Source organism: Thunnus maccoyii, chromosome 11 (assembly GCF_910596095.1).
Source record: "Thunnus maccoyii chromosome 11, fThuMac1.1, whole genome shotgun sequence".
Classification (NCBI taxonomy): Eukaryota; Metazoa; Chordata; class Actinopteri; order Scombriformes; family Scombridae; genus Thunnus; species Thunnus maccoyii.
In genome coordinates this window covers 19,924,833-19,940,502 of record NC_056543.1, presented here as the reverse complement: position 1 = coordinate 19,940,502, position 15,670 = coordinate 19,924,833, and the positions used below count along the sequence as shown (strand labels likewise).

Here is a 15,670-nt window from a genome sequence, read left to right as displayed (position 1 = left end):
GTTGGATGTTTGAGCTTCACTGTGCAGATTGATGTATGTGCAGAGTTTGACACTAGAAGGCTGTTTTCACGATTATCTGCTGAAAATGGAAAATTGCTCTGTGCTCACCTAAAAACAGAGTTTAAGGTGTGTACCTACAAGCAGGATTTGTGACGTCACAACTAGTCTGGAGCCAATAGGAGCCAGATAGCAATTTACACAAGTGTGATGTGGAAACTTGAAGTCTCTAGTGCACAAACACTGAGAATGGACTTTTCAGTTAAGAAGGAGGCATCTTGTTTCTAATTGATAAACTTTTGAAATGAAAAATATTTGCATATTCATAGTTTCTGGATTTTTCAATGAGGGAGAAGGAGGAGATGTCATTTTAAGGATTTTAGGTAACAACATTTTTTTGTGGAAAATACATGTCAGACACTAATATTCTGAACAGAGGATTTTTATATGTCTTAAAAGATATAGAGGGGGTCTTTATATTGTTTAATCTACTGTTTTCATCTCATCAAATATTTTATAATTGGAGGTATCAAGTAAAAGATAAATTCTATCATTAGCTGAGGTTGCACATTTTGCTTATCACGTAGCAACACATTTTTATGAAGCTATTAGGCATAATACTTCTCAGACATTAAATACGCACAAGATACTTCTTTAATATACCAGGCTAATGTTTTAATAATTTATAAGTGTGAACACTGAGTATGAAGGTTGCTGCACTATTGATGTTATGACAAGAAATCCTCAACAAACATTCGCTTTGTGATTCTTGAACTACATCCTGTGGCCTTCTTTTCGGATAGTTGCTCAGTTGTCATGGAGATGATTGAGTTGTATTAAAATCATGTTTTTCAGATGGTGATACATTTTAGAGTAAACACTCCTCAGTGTGTGTTGAGGTATTCATAGACACTTGGTTTTCAGTGACTATAGGCAAGGTTACCTTAAACTATAAGGAGTAAAGATCAATACCACCAGCCGTGAAGATGATCATACATCAGCCAACAATATCTCTGCAGAGTGCCATGTGTTCCACTGTACCACTTTAGACCAACATCTATCTGTAAGGCAGATACCACAATCAGTGTCTGTTGTGTAGTGTGAAGAGTGTCATGGAAACATAATCCTCTAAATAAACTACTGAAAAAAACACAGAATGTGCTGGTTGTTTTATTATTACATTAATACAGTAGAAATTACTTTTTTAAATTTAGTTCAGCATTCATGTTCAGGCCTAAGAGACAATACTTTTAGCAAAATAATGTACCAGTGTTCTTAACTCATCAATTTCCCACTTTTCTCACACACTAGCCTTCTCAATTGCGGTGCAGTTGCTATGGCAACTCTCATTTCTTTCCTCTCTCAGACCTCACAAAGCAGCCTCCATAAACCTTAATGAATGATGGAAAGTTGTTTCTCTCTTAAACACAATTATAAGCTGCACATAATTTTCCTTTCATAATGCCGCCGCACTAAAATTTGATTGCATAAAGGCTAGCCTATTGCATATTCAAACAACAATAACAATGGACTGTGATGTAAGGCTGTGTCGGTGAAATGGATGGGATTTCTGTGTGAGGATTAGTATTATTGATTAGTTTATAATCCCTGTGTTTCGGCATAAAAAAGCAGCTGGATGACTCATGCAGCCCCCTCAATAAACCTGCCACAGACCATGTATTCACCTATACCATATATAGATATATAAGGGTTGATGGATCCTGGCATTGTTAGTAGGATAATGTGATTACAGGATATCAATCTGCACATAAAGAGCTGTGGTCACTCCTGCTTCTTTAAGGATGATACATTTGGGTTGTTCATGTCTGAGCTGCAGTAACAACAGGTGTGAACAGTTTAAGGTACATCTTTATTAGCCAGTATATATATATATATATATATATATATCTAATACAATTGTCCTCGTGTTTGTGAATACACCAGTATTTTCCTTTCATTTGGTGGGTGAGCCCCATCTGATAGAATCTCTACACAACAGTGTGAAGTCCATTATCATGCATTAATGGAAACCCACTGTCAGATCATATCTGTGTCACCCCAGGCCACCCAGCGATCCATGGCGTGTGTCATCACCCTGACTTATGGGCTCAGTGGGGAGAGGAGACTGTGTTTGTCGTTTCCTTTGATCTGATCTGTAACCGGGCGCAAAAAGCATTTTTGTGTGTTTGTGCCTCATTTTATCAGATATTTTTTTCATGAAGGGATCTATCTCTACATTTCTTATATAAAAAGAAAGCAATATAGGTTGTAACCTCATCAATAAATGCATGGAAATATAAAAACAAAACCAGATAAAAAGGCAGCGGAATTGATCTGTATCTTATACGTGACAGGAGAAGTGGAAATGAAGTAAATATGGTGCACAGTCAATTTTATTGATGTACAGGCCGGTAAACAACCTTTTTCAAGAATAGCATTCAAGAAAGGAGTTCTTCACCACAGTATATCAAGAGTGCAAGGACCATTAGCTGCTCTATACCATGAATGTTATGCAGATCTGTCCTTCACTGCTGAACCCATCTACAAACATATGTCACCATCCAGCAACAACACGCCAAGTGAAGGGAAACAGTCCACAGCGGAGGTGGAAGAAGTATACAGAAAGCTTTTTTTTTTTTTTTTTTTAAATAAACATAACCTTTCCTCCATTACGATAAATATTTCATCAGACTAAATCTACAAAAAACATAGTCTCAAACTCTAAAACCATACCTAAGATATCTGGAGTATTTACCTGGAATATAAATGAATTCATGTGGATATGAGCATATGACAACATTGAGTAATGCAATGCATGTTCACAGTTTGCAGGCTCACCTATACACTTGCTCGATAATTGGCCATTATACTTTATCAACCTAGCCTGTGAAATATATGACATTTTATTTGATAAATTACTTTAGAATGAAAATAATTCATGACCTTCAAAACATCTTAATTAACTTACACTGACTTTAGGTGACCTCCGCTGTCCATGAATTTGATTTATAATTACATTAAGAGAAAAAGGAAACAACAACAAGAAGTACCTTTGGATGTCTGGCCACAGGTAGAAAAGCTCAAACGGTGCATTCGGCTTTGATAGACCACTAAACATGAGGAGATCCTTGAAAAAATAGAGAAGCATAGTTCTTCATCTCACCAAATCTTTGATATCTAAGGCCTCAGGTATTTCATAAAAATGCGTTATCCAATTCCCAATTCCAGATTTTCATCTGCTTCACGCTCATGCCTGAGACGTGTGCTGCTGCCTAATGCTTGAAGGATGTATCTGTGTGTGCTTTCTGCTTGTACATTTTAGATGTTTGCTGCTTTTTTGTATAAACAGAGAGGAAGTGCCATGGCAATAGTACAATATAAAACACTCCTAAACATCCTTGATAAGAAATACCTCTTGTTGCAATCACAAAAAGCCTTTGAGGGTCTTACTAAGCTACTTTACAATTACAAATCCATGGAATGTTTCTTCGTTCCTTGGTTGTACAGACGTCAAGGCTGAATTGATTCAAAAACATTTGGTCCATCTTCTCCAGAATGTTACTAAGCCTTGTGTTAAAACCATTTTTTTTTACCAAATTCTTCAGAAAATATTATGCAGCAGTACAACAAAAAAAGCATCTGTGTCTCGAGAGCTGTTCACGTTATCAGAACATGAGCATTACTGTATGATGCATGAACATTGTACATTATCCCTGAAAGAACGCCACTATTATCACCACTGTACCTCTCAATGCACAGTCTCCCACCTTATCTCATCTGTGCTTTTCAAGCATTTCTCAATCTGAGAAATGAGAAATATAATGTTATATGTCAAGGGTACAGCCTCTACTTTTTGTGGATGTCCTCATGCCTGATGATCTTGTAGGTAACCCAGTAGAAGACGTTGAAGATGAGGAAGGCCAGAGGAAAGGCGGCCCTGGAGATTGTGTCTATCCTCTTGGCTCTGTCCACAAACTTCTTCCTCATGGTGTCTGTGTCTTTTGGGACTGACGGTTGAGGGTTCAGAGCCGGAGTGGCGTTCTTAACAGCTGAGCCATCTTTCGTTGGCAGACACTGACTCATATTGTAGCCAGCAAAATTAAAGCGGCCTTCACGCATATCATCGTCCTGAAAAAAGACACATGCACATGTGGACAAAGTGAACTCACTTGGTCTTTTTTGTAAGACTGCAGCTCAAATGTTATGCTTTACTTCTTAATTGCCACTTTTAAATTGAAATAATGTCCCCAAGATAACCTGCTGCACTGTAATGATAAACCACTTAGAATGACTGCTCAGGGGATGAATCTTAATTCAGGCAAATAATAATGTTATGCTACTTCAACAACCCAATAAGAGTCAGCCACAGTAGCAGTTGAGGCTATACTTGGGCACAGCGGTGCTTAGAGCTGAATGCTAACATAAACATGCTAACAGGCACATAAGGTATTGTGTTTACAATGCTCACCATCTTAGTTTAGTGCAATAGCATGCTAATATTTAGGACTAAACACAAAGTAGACTGAGGCTGATGATAATGCCACTAGTTTTGCAGGTATCTGGCCATAAACCAAACTTTGGGCAAGTTAAAATTTAGACTTGATGAAAAGTTAGAGAATATTCAAGGTGATATCAATTCATCCTGAATGTGTCTATAGCAATCCATCTAGTACTTGGACACAATACCAAGGACAACCTCGTGGTGGCGCTAGAGAGAAAGCTGGGTAACTGCCAAAGTCATTGGGGTTCATCCTCTGGACACAATGAGTATCTGTACAAAATTTAATGTCAATCCATCCAATAGTTAATGTATGTGGATGTGTCACTTTTGACCAACTGACTGACAACTCCATCCCTAGAGCCATATGCCGCTTGTGTGGCTAAAATGTTTGATAACCATGTAAAGACTTAGAAAGCCTACCTTGTGATTCCTCCTTTGTCTTCGCTTCAGGCGAAGGAACTCTTTCTGTTGCCTGGAGACAAAATTAACCCCAGCATATTCTAGCAATGCAGCAAATACAAAGAGCAGACACACAGCCATCCAGATATCAATGGCTTTCACATAAGAGACCTGTGAGTGAGAGAGAACAGATTTTTCTTTGTTAGATCCTCCAAGATCAACTAACAGTCCAAGTGCAGTGTGAATTTGTACTATGATTTCATATACTGGTTGATTTTTTTAACCTCTCTGTATTGGTTTTGAGTCCTAGATCTACCAGGTGATCTGCAGTTACAGTTTCTTCCTGCTTTTCTCCTTTTATTTAGCTCATTATGTCAGTTAACTGACTACTGAATTACTGTAATTAGAGGTGGTGTTTGCGAACAGGTGCATCAGAGCTGCCAGTAATGTCAATGATTGCATGGTTATTAACAGTGGGAAATAATCACTGCTTTAACTACTAATAAAAAGAGAACTTATATTAGATATAGGTAATAGTTTGTACCCTTAGCACCGGTTTGATCTGTTTTGATCTGTAAAAAGAGAGGATGAAGATGAAAGCCTTCACTGCTCATCAGTGTAACCTCGTCTCTCCGTGACAGCTGATTAGCATTTGTGGAAAAACAGCTCAGCTTTTTGAGGGCACTTAAGGCATATTGAGTTATTGTTTTCTTGAACAGAGGCTCTCAAAGGCTTCTCTTTAAATATTTATCACTACGTGTGTCTTTTATGTGAGAATCTCTGACGTGGCTATAGGCTCTCTGTGCTCATGTGAAGAGTGATTGATCATCAAGATCCCACTCTTGGTGCTGTAGTACCCTTCAAAAGTTGTGCATGACAATTTACCTGATTGAAAATAAGCTACCATGGCTGTTGATAATGTACAGATACCTAGAAATCAGGTTAAAAGGGCTGCTGTGGTACGGTTTAATCATTTCCAAAACAAGGTGTTTCCTGTCCTCTGGTGACTTAAAAAATGTGAACAAGGCAAACTGTATCTCTGCCAGGTACTTCAAACGGTCAGCAGTAAAGTATAATTCTTGTCTTCTTGTTTATATTATTATTCTGTCCACATATATATATGTGTGTGTGTGTAGGGCCTTGAGGTCCCTATAGCTACATATATTACAGACCTTTTCATTAACCATGAATGCGTAGTATCATATACAACTAAAAGAGCACATTCTAATGATTCAATGACATGTTTTATTTATCAGTTCTCCTAAAATTATTTGTTCTTCTTCTGCTGTGGCTCAAATTGTCATGAGCTGGAATGAGCTAAAGCCACTAAACTTGGCCCTATAACTGTGAATGGTGTACATGTGCTTCCCATTAAATATGAGCCCAATCGTCCAGATGGTGGTGCTGTAATTAAGGCCCAAAAATGCAGTTTTGTAAAGGCCACACCCCTCACACCGTATGTCCGATTGACTTGAAGTTTGACACACAAGTCCAGCTCAATTTGCTCTACAAAAAAGCCTCTTGGACCATAAAGTCCACCATGATGGATTTTTTGCTCATTTGCATAATGTGAAAAACAGTAATGTGACATCTAGGATTTTTACTCAATCAACACCAAATTTGGTATATAGCCTTGGGGGACTGAGATACACATTTCTATGATAAATGAACAAGATCGGTCGAAAAACATGGCCGCCATCAACCAAAATATCTTCATTAAGGGCTAGGCTTATCAAATATTGGCCATAACTCATTAACCATTTGTCCAATCATCATAAATTTTGGAGTGTAACTTCAGTTTGTGATTGAGAGTAGGTCTACCAAAGCATTTTGAGTCAAACCCATAGGGGGCGCCAAAAATGCCACAAACGTAGTAGGTAGACAGTAGACAGAATTTCACCAAAATTGGTGTGCATGCTTAATGAGAAAAGGTTGCCTCATCACTCAAGATATCTTTGGGCAATCCTGATTAAACTCACTGGAAACATCCTGCACTATCTCCTGACCATTAACACCAAGTTTTGTTCAGATCTGATGAAGGAGGAACAATTGGCAGAAAACAATTATTGAAATGCTATAGGCTTTGTGATGCTGAAACAAGTGTGTGATTGGTCTCACTCCTTCCTTAAACAGAAATAAACTAATTGAAGTGACCTGCTCATCTTTGTGAACGTTGAAACCCGATCGTTTTTGCTTGCAGCTTTCATTTACAACAATTGAGCTGCTTCCTACTGTTGAGTGCAAAAAAGCTTGAATCCACAAATTTCTGCTTGCGGTTATATTTTTTTGTTTTGTTTTTCTAAACAATCTTAAGACTTAAAGGTTGGTTTGGGGTATTATTGAAAACAGAATGTATGTAATCCTGAGGTGAATTTTGATATCAGACATGTTTTTCTCTAGTAATGTGATCAAATAAAGCCATTTACAGAAGTGTGCAGAGACAAACATGTTCTTGTTGCAAAATGCCACCCTCAGACCAACCCAGAAATAATAAAATGTGTTCTTAAACTTGTCCCTCACAAAAATGTACACACAGAATATTTCACATGATGATTTTAACACTGTCATGCAAGCAGTTCATTAATGGCAGAATATCTGAGTAACCACTTTTTCTATTTCTTAAACCCTCAAAACTGTGGAAAGCATCCAGTCCTTGGTGTGTTTTGTCAAACTTTTTGCATTTTCCCCCCCAGACTTAGAGGTTCTTTTGTGCTTTGATGTTAAATTAGCACAACGCATTAGGCCTTGTATCAAGTCAAAACTGTCTCAACAGAATGAGGTTTACCTTTGGAAGAGAAGCTCTGGAGCCAGAGCTTTGGGTGGTCATGGTAAGCACAGTGGTGATACCCAGCGCCACTCTGGCAGGAGCAGCATCCATATTGATCCAAAAAGACACCCATGAAAGGATGACAATGAGGAGGGAGGGAATGTACATCTGGATCAGGTAGTAGCCCATCTGGCGCTCCAGATGGAATTTAACCTCAATGCAGGTGAATTTACCTGTCCATCAGCAAGAAACACAAAGGCAATTCAGCTACCACACCAGAGAAAATAATAGCTGTGTCTATGTGTGTATGTCCTCTGACCAGTGTTGTAGTGTTTGGTACAGTAACCCAGCTCCTTCTCTTCCCTCATGATAAACTGAGGCAGGGTGAGCCCCTCTGACACCTGCACTGCACCGTTCTCCAGCCACTCAAAGATCAAGTCATTCATGGTGTAGCCAACTAGAGACAGAAAGGAATTAATGGATCAAAATTAGATATATATATATATTCACTTCAGCAACACAATGACAAGTCATATGAGATAAATGACAATTCTTACAACTTTCCAGTTGCATTGTACAAGTTTGGACATCCATCGGAAAGTTCTTCAGATCCATTGGGCAGGACAGAATGAGAGTCAGCCTATGATACGAGACATATAGTAAGATATGGTAAACGGACTACACCAATGTATATATGTTATCAGATTCTGAACAAGTATACTTATTAAACATTGAACTGCAGGGTTGACACATGAATTGAAAATAATTTGCTTTTGAAAATTTAAATTACAGTTGGTACATTTTGTGGTAGTCTTGGTATTGTATGCTTCTTTCTCCTGTGTGATAGCCTCTGACACATCATGTAGGATTCCCTTCAGCAGGTTCCTATCACACTTTCATTACTGCAACTTATTGTCTCTGTGATGCATTGTGGTCCCGCAGTCTGCTCCCTCTGTCATTTCTCTCATGAATGGAGAGAGTGGCTAACCAGCTTTCATCTCTCCCATTGACCCACTCCGCCTCCACACCTGAGCACTGCTCAGCCTTGAGCTGCTTTCTAAATGGACTCAAAATTGATCTGCTTTATATCGCATCATTGCAGAGAAAATTGAATGCTGTGTATGATTGAAGTTGCATTGAAATTAAATTAAACATATTTTCATAGTTTTGCTCAAATTTTGGGCTGGTAGGCCTTTAAGACGCCATCCATCCTGAGTGGGTTGCATGTTTTGGAGTCTTTCGCGATGTTTTAAGTATAGTCCAGATATTCTAAATGCGCAGAGATCAACATGAAGTAGGATTTCCATTTCTATCTTTGCTTTGGGTTCTCAACAATACCCCTGAGATTAGCTTGCCCTCTTGCAATCAGAGTTCCTTTATTAAACATCTACATTGCACACAGGGATGTACTGTAGTTCAATGAATTATGCCATTTCAAAGGAGTGATTATAATGAGATAAAATTCATTTAAAACTGTATCCTTTAGATTGACAGCCTTTGATGTTTGAGAGGAAATGTAAGAAAAGCAATGAGAGAACATGTCCTGGGGTAATATATGCATCACAGCTTTTGGTTCTCTGCAGTATCATTCCTCACTTCCTACCTCAGCTACAGTCCTACAGTGTGAAATGCAAAACATAAATGTAAAACTTTATATATTTAATTATCAGCAGATTTTTAATTGCTTAACCTGATACTGTAGAGGACAGTCCCATCCTTGAAGATCCTCAGCAGCTTGTTGTCCGTGGTGACATCATGGAAATTGGCTCCCTTCTCGTTGGCAAAGAAGAGGTCAGGCTTCCATATGGAGTCCAGCATGGATGGGTCCAGGTCGAGGGAGGAATCAGGGTATTTACTATATGCAAGCCGAGGGTCATTCCACTTCTGCCGCAGGAAGATGTTCACTCTGTAATCCTGCAGAGATGACAAGCGGCTTTGCATATTTCGCAGTGCAGTGATTTAGGTTATGAGAGAGCATGCTGGTGACAGAACATCTGTCATCGGTATTGGTTTTTAATATGATAAACCCTCTTTTTAATGAAGTGTAATGGAAAATTGCATTGGTAAACATACATCTGTTTGATTACAAATGCATTTTTATGATACATATATAAATATAAATAGAGCAAGCATCTACACCAAATCTGAAATCACTTATTTTTTTCTTACATATTGTCATATTCACTCAGTTACAACTACTGTGATAACACAAAATATTTTACTGAATAGCCCTGTAATAAGAATAACAACACATGACAAATAATAAGATGGATGAAGAGCAAAAATGAATATAAATCTATATCATCCAGTAATACTATCATCCAAGACTCTATATGAGCTTCATACATCTTTTGACATGACCAGTTTGATGATTATCTATTGATGCAAGTTGCATTTGCAAAACACCGACTTTTTCTCATTAATCAAAATGATGTAACAGCCATAAGAGATGCTAAACAATGCATATGTAAGATGCAGCATTTTGACAGTGCAGTTAGTAGTAAAACTAAGTGTCACAGTTGCTCAGAGTAATTGATATGTCATGATGATGAGAAGCCCTTATGTTGTTTGACATTTCATCAGCATATTGGCGGCTCCAAATATTTGCATCCATGTCTAAAGCCATGTAATTCCCTGGCAATCTTATGAGCTCCAGCTCCTGCGTAAATTAACACCCTCCATTCATGATCTAAGTGGTTATTATCATTCATTATGAATCCTTTGATGATGAGTTTCAGCGTAGCATCACAGGTTTTATATTTTTATTCTGTTGGCAGTTGGATGCCGTCACATATTACTTATTGTAGATCAGCTTGTTTGAAAGCCATAGCCCCCCACCTGCAGTTATTGGCTGCATTTGGTGACTTATTAGTTAGGATTAATTGTATGAATTATAAGTGCACAAGGGGGCGTAATGGGAGCAGAAAGCAATACTTATTTGGGTAGCCAGAAACATCTTTCTCATTTATGGTGTCTGTGTGCCTCATGGATCCGCCAATAGACTCCTTGATGGCAAAAAACAAAGCATTTTTGTGAGCAGGAAGACATAGCAATGACAAAAGTAAAAAGGCAGAATTAAAAAAACAAAAAAAACAAAAACGAGATGATTCAGTCTTAACTCCAGAGCAGAGATCAGGGCTTTAGAACATGTCCGAGCACACACACTCCACTCACCATTGTAGTTTCTGCTATAGAACCAAAGCTGTTGATAAATATGTTGCAGGTAACATTAACTGGTGGACCTGCAGGTTGAGGAACAGATAACACATTGACACATCTTACAGGGCAGAAATCAGCCAAAATGCCAGCGGACTCACCATAGTTGTCTCTGTGACAGAGCCGAAACTGTTGATAAAAATATTGCATGTAACGTTTACAGGGGGACCTGTGAAATGGAATGACAATGACATGACAGGACAATAAGCCTTAAATCATATCATCACTTTGGTCTGTTGGTTACAAGCTGCTGGTTCACAATGTATTTCAACATACATTAATACCAACAAGCAGTGTTTTTTTTTTGTTTTGTTTTGTGGAAGCAGCGGGAGTGGATAGTGACATGCTGCATGCTTTGTTAAACCTAAAGATCCCATAAAACATGCAGTTAGACTTTAGTAGAAATGATGTTTCCTAAATTTAGCTGAAATATAGCTAATCTGTAATGACATCATATTGTGTCAGTCTGATGTTATAATAAATTATGTAATGATGTCTTGTTTACTTATGTTTATGATTTTTTGTGGTCAACATTATTTAAAACACATTTTTTCTCCATTGTCTTTTCATTACAAACAGTAGACATGCACACACACACAAATGCGTGCACATTCACAAACAATTATTTGTTAGTTCCAGGATCCAATCAGAGCATTTTCTCTCTAACACTGTGAGTAAAATGTAACCAGCATGCTGTAATGAGTAGTGTCATTTTGACTCCACAGAGTGGCCCAACCTGAAATCTCTTTGCGAAGCTTGGCAGGTTATGCCGTTTTTAAGTCACAGCGAATCTTTTTTTCTTTATCTGATAAGTGAAGCTGTAAGCCCTTCCCGGTGCCCTTCCCCTATGCTTTCCTCATCAATATTACATGGCACTTGGTATTAATATTTGCCTCTGTTTGTCGTCAGGTAGCTACATTTAACAGCAGAAGCAGAAAAATAAAGTGGTACCTCCTTACAACAAACTCAGCAAGGAAATCTAGGTCAGCCTTCAGAAATACAGTTCAACGCTCTCTTCAAAGTATGACTAGCAGGTTCGCAACTGAAATCATGTTTGTACATTGCAGTGGGTTCATGCAAAAGTGTCTGCTATAAGCTGAACGAGGCAGGGAGATGGTGCTTTATAATTTAATGGTAACTTTTTATCGGCCCCAAAATAAAAAAGAGAACACAAATTTAACTAGCAACATTCAAATCTCTGGGCTCATTCTCTCTTTAGAAACAGTTGCTTTTACTTCATCCCTCCTCTGAAAATGCCAGCCGGTGTTAAACAGGCTGTCCTCCTCTCATCTTAAGTCCATTTCAGCAATCTTATCAACAACTCTCCCAGATGGAACGGAAAGATCTGGGTCCGTGTGCTCCTGTGCTGAGGCTGAATCTTGCTGATTTGTTGTGTCTGTGTCCTGTCTGGCTGCTTCAATAACTGGAATCCCCCAAAACCCTCCGACAAATCCCTGCCCGCCTGACCCAGCGTGGAGTAGGCCTGAGCCCCAGTAGAGCGCCTCTCCTCACGCAGCTCCATTCCAGTGACAGATGCTGTGTGTGTCCCCAGCATCACAGCAACGACAACACAGGAAGTCAGTAGCCTGCAGCCTTGCCACAGGGGCACCATCCATCATTTGGCCTGTCATGGTGGCTTCCCTGTCTGCTGCAAGTACCTATCAGCAACCTCAGAGTTGACTGTGATATTTACCTTTCCCCCCCTCGTTTCTGATTTATTATTTAATGAATTATGATTGTATCTGACATAATTTTACAGAATGAAAACAAGCATGCAATGTTATAATGAGGGGTTAGTTCATGATTTAATTCCAGCAAGGACAACTAGGTTATTGTCAACTGAAGTGATTGATTGTTCTTATCAAATGACTGACAGCACAGTATCCTGGCAACAGATAACAGTGAATGGATCTACAGATAAGTAATAATGTCAAAGTCTGGTGTGTTTATAGTCGCAATGACAATGTTTAGGGGGTATGGATACTGTGTTTCGTGTTAAAAAAAAAACAAAAAAACTCTTCTGTAATAAAAACTGATGTACATCATCAAATACAAAAGGTGGTGGTTGTGTGCTTTTTAGGGGGGAGATGGTGAGAATCAGGAGTGGGTGAAGAAAGACAAATATATTGATACACAAACCTTTAAAATTCGGTCTTATTCGTGCATCATACCCGGACGTTCGACCCATGAGCGAGTCCAGAAAGTCTGATGGAGACATGTTGGGGGATGATCTGGAATCGAGCTCCTTGGCATCCACAACTCTGAAACATACACGGTGATCAGAGAGAAGTCGGACAGAAGTCACAGATCAAACACATGAGTTAAAGCCTATTTGTCACCCAGCGATGGGCGCAGGGAAACTACATGCACTGATTTTAAACTCTAGCATGTAATTTTAATGATTGCTTGAACTATCAAGGGACTGCTGTTGGAAATTAACATATACACGTGTACAGTGCATCGGACACTGCTTCTGCAACTGTTATTGTTCTCTGCTTGTCCCTTACAAATAAACTAATAAATGAAATAAAAATAATAACTGCGTTAAAGCGCATACATGTACGCATCTTGTGTGATTTCGACGTTGCAGGTTGTTGTCAAGAAAGGACTATTTTGTGTCACATCATGCAACTAAACAGATATCGCAGCATGCTATAATTGTATGTGAAAACATTACAGGAACAGTGTTGTGATGCTACAGAAGAATAAAAAAAATAACACCAATAAGTGCGTAAAGGTCACTGTGAACTCGCTGTATGACAGGCAAAAATTCCTCGTATGAATATTATATTTTAAAAATATTTAAGAGACAGAAACAGCTCAAGCTGTTGAAAATACTGAGTAACTGCAGTCAATCTTAATCAAATCATCACTCGGGTAATTACTAACTTAGTCTATGCAGAAAAGTCAATTTCATCAGTTACTCGGATGAATTATCTAATGAAACTTTGGAAGAGAGGAATCATTTGTTTTTAATCAATGAAATAAATAATCATTTCTAAATAAATTGGCCTACCTGAAGTTGTTTGTCTCCATGAAATATGTAAATAAAGCTGCCAAAACCTTAATAAAGGAGCGATTCATTCCGGGTGGTGTTCTCATGTGCTCACTTTTTTATTTCTTCCATATGTTTACATTGGTCAAACACATAATCCAAATTGGGGTACCGCTTTCTTCCTGACCAAGTCGTGGGCGTTTGGGTGTTCTTGTGTCATACAAAAATACAGGAGACATTCCTTAACGCAGCCACAGATCATAGTTTAGTTTCATGAAACTCTGACTCCCAAAAACAGATTTCTTGCAGAAGAGGTGTGAAGAAACATCAGGCGTCGAGAAGGTGAAACTCCAAAACGCATCCGCTGGAAGCTTTCCGCTTTGGCGTTCGCTCAAATCTAAAAGCTCACTCTGTGAAGACAAATCCGAAGGTCTGTGTTGTTTCTGATGAAGTGAAATCTTTCGCAGTTGGAGGACCATCCTCTGTTGAGGAATGGGAGTGGAACGCCTTTTCTCATTTCAGCACTTGGACAGCTCCCGTTTCCTTTACGCGCAAGCGCGAGGCTTAAAAGTGGTGGACGTGAGTTGGTTTTCAATTAAGTCCAATAAACGAGGAAGGCAATCAACAGAAACCCAACCAAATATTGTCGTCAGTGTCTGTTACATAACGAAATGTGTCTGTTTTAAATTATACAGCTTTTTCTTCACCAGCTTGCTTGGGAAACTCCCTTTGCGCGCAGCTGCGCATCAAGGATCAACTGGCTTTAATCTAATTTTTTTAATGTTTTACAGTGGTGTACTTATCTGTATGAATACTAAATACACAAATATACATCCTCTAGTGAAAATGTAACTTGGTACTCATACAGGTGTAATAACGTATAACCATCATTATTCAGGAATGCAATTCAGCTGAAATCAGATCGATCATCAGGCCGATAATGTGGGTGTATTTAACGGAGTTACTCTGACATCATCCTTGGCTGGCCTTTTTACGCAATTTTCTTTTTTTTTGGTCACATCCCTGTATGTTTAGAACAGCCTACATCCTCGCAGAGATATGAAAAGTGTAAACAAAGGACGCACCAGCGAGAAGCCGCTGGGAGAGTATTTGGTACCCCGGTTGCCCTGGAAACAGATTTCCGAGGCACATCATTGGAAATGCTGCAAGGTTGGCCTCCCAGAGCGAGACAGAGGGGAGCTGACTGACAGACACAGACACAGACGGAGACGCCAGGAAATAAACTAAAGACTGGCTGAAACCCAGGGGTGAAGGAAGAGAGGTTTAGTGGGACACCACAAAGATTCAGTAATTATTATGAAGGCATATATAAGCTCTCGGTATTGATACTGAGGCTGGATGTGGATCTGGCAGTAAAAGAGGCTGTGGTTGTGAGTGGGCTGTGAGGCTTCATGGAGCACAGGCATGAATGACTCATTCCACATGAATACACAGGCATGTGCTGTGGAGGAAACAGCTATTAAAACTTAGTGGGAGAAAAAAGAATTTCATTCACATCAAGCCAAACACAGGCAGCGTGTTGTGAGATTACTCTCAACGCATCACATGCCTCAATGCTGTGACATGCTCTGGGCAATATTACACTTTAGTCTGGCACTTGGTTACTGACCAGTTTCCAGATCATCTTGGCCTTTCTCAGCCTGAGGACGAGTCATCGTGCTCTCCTCCTCTTTTAATGCTGAGGTCCAAATTACAAGTGTCACATTGGATCTCATGGTTGGCAATGTGTGGCTTGCTCTGGTTGTGGGGTTTAACATTGATGTGTCATCAGAGG

General features: G+C 39.1%; 1 protein-coding gene across 2 annotated transcripts; it reads right to left on the bottom strand.

Moving 5' to 3' along the window:
• Window positions 1–3,791: 3,791 nt before the first annotated feature.
• On the bottom strand, window positions 3,792–13,982 carry glra2 (glycine receptor, alpha 2). Of its 2 annotated transcripts, none has more exons than XM_042426687.1 (9): window positions 13,897–13,982; window positions 13,020–13,141; window positions 10,839–10,906; window positions 9,355–9,578; window positions 8,222–8,304; window positions 7,984–8,121; window positions 7,683–7,897; window positions 4,919–5,068; window positions 3,792–4,125 (listed from the first exon to the last, which is right to left on the bottom strand). In XM_042426687.1, the coding sequence occupies exons 1-9, from the start codon at window positions 13,980–13,982 to the stop codon at window positions 3,844–3,846; spliced, it is 1,368 nt and encodes a 455-aa protein (XP_042282621.1). In that variant the 3' UTR covers window positions 3,792–3,843. The 2 variants fall into 2 exon arrangements, with proteins under 2 accessions (XP_042282621.1, XP_042282622.1); XM_042426688.1 differs by lacking the exon at window positions 10,839–10,906 and adding an exon at window positions 10,982–11,049 and having other exon boundaries at window positions 13,897–13,964.
• Window positions 13,983–15,670: the final 1,688 nt, after the last annotated feature.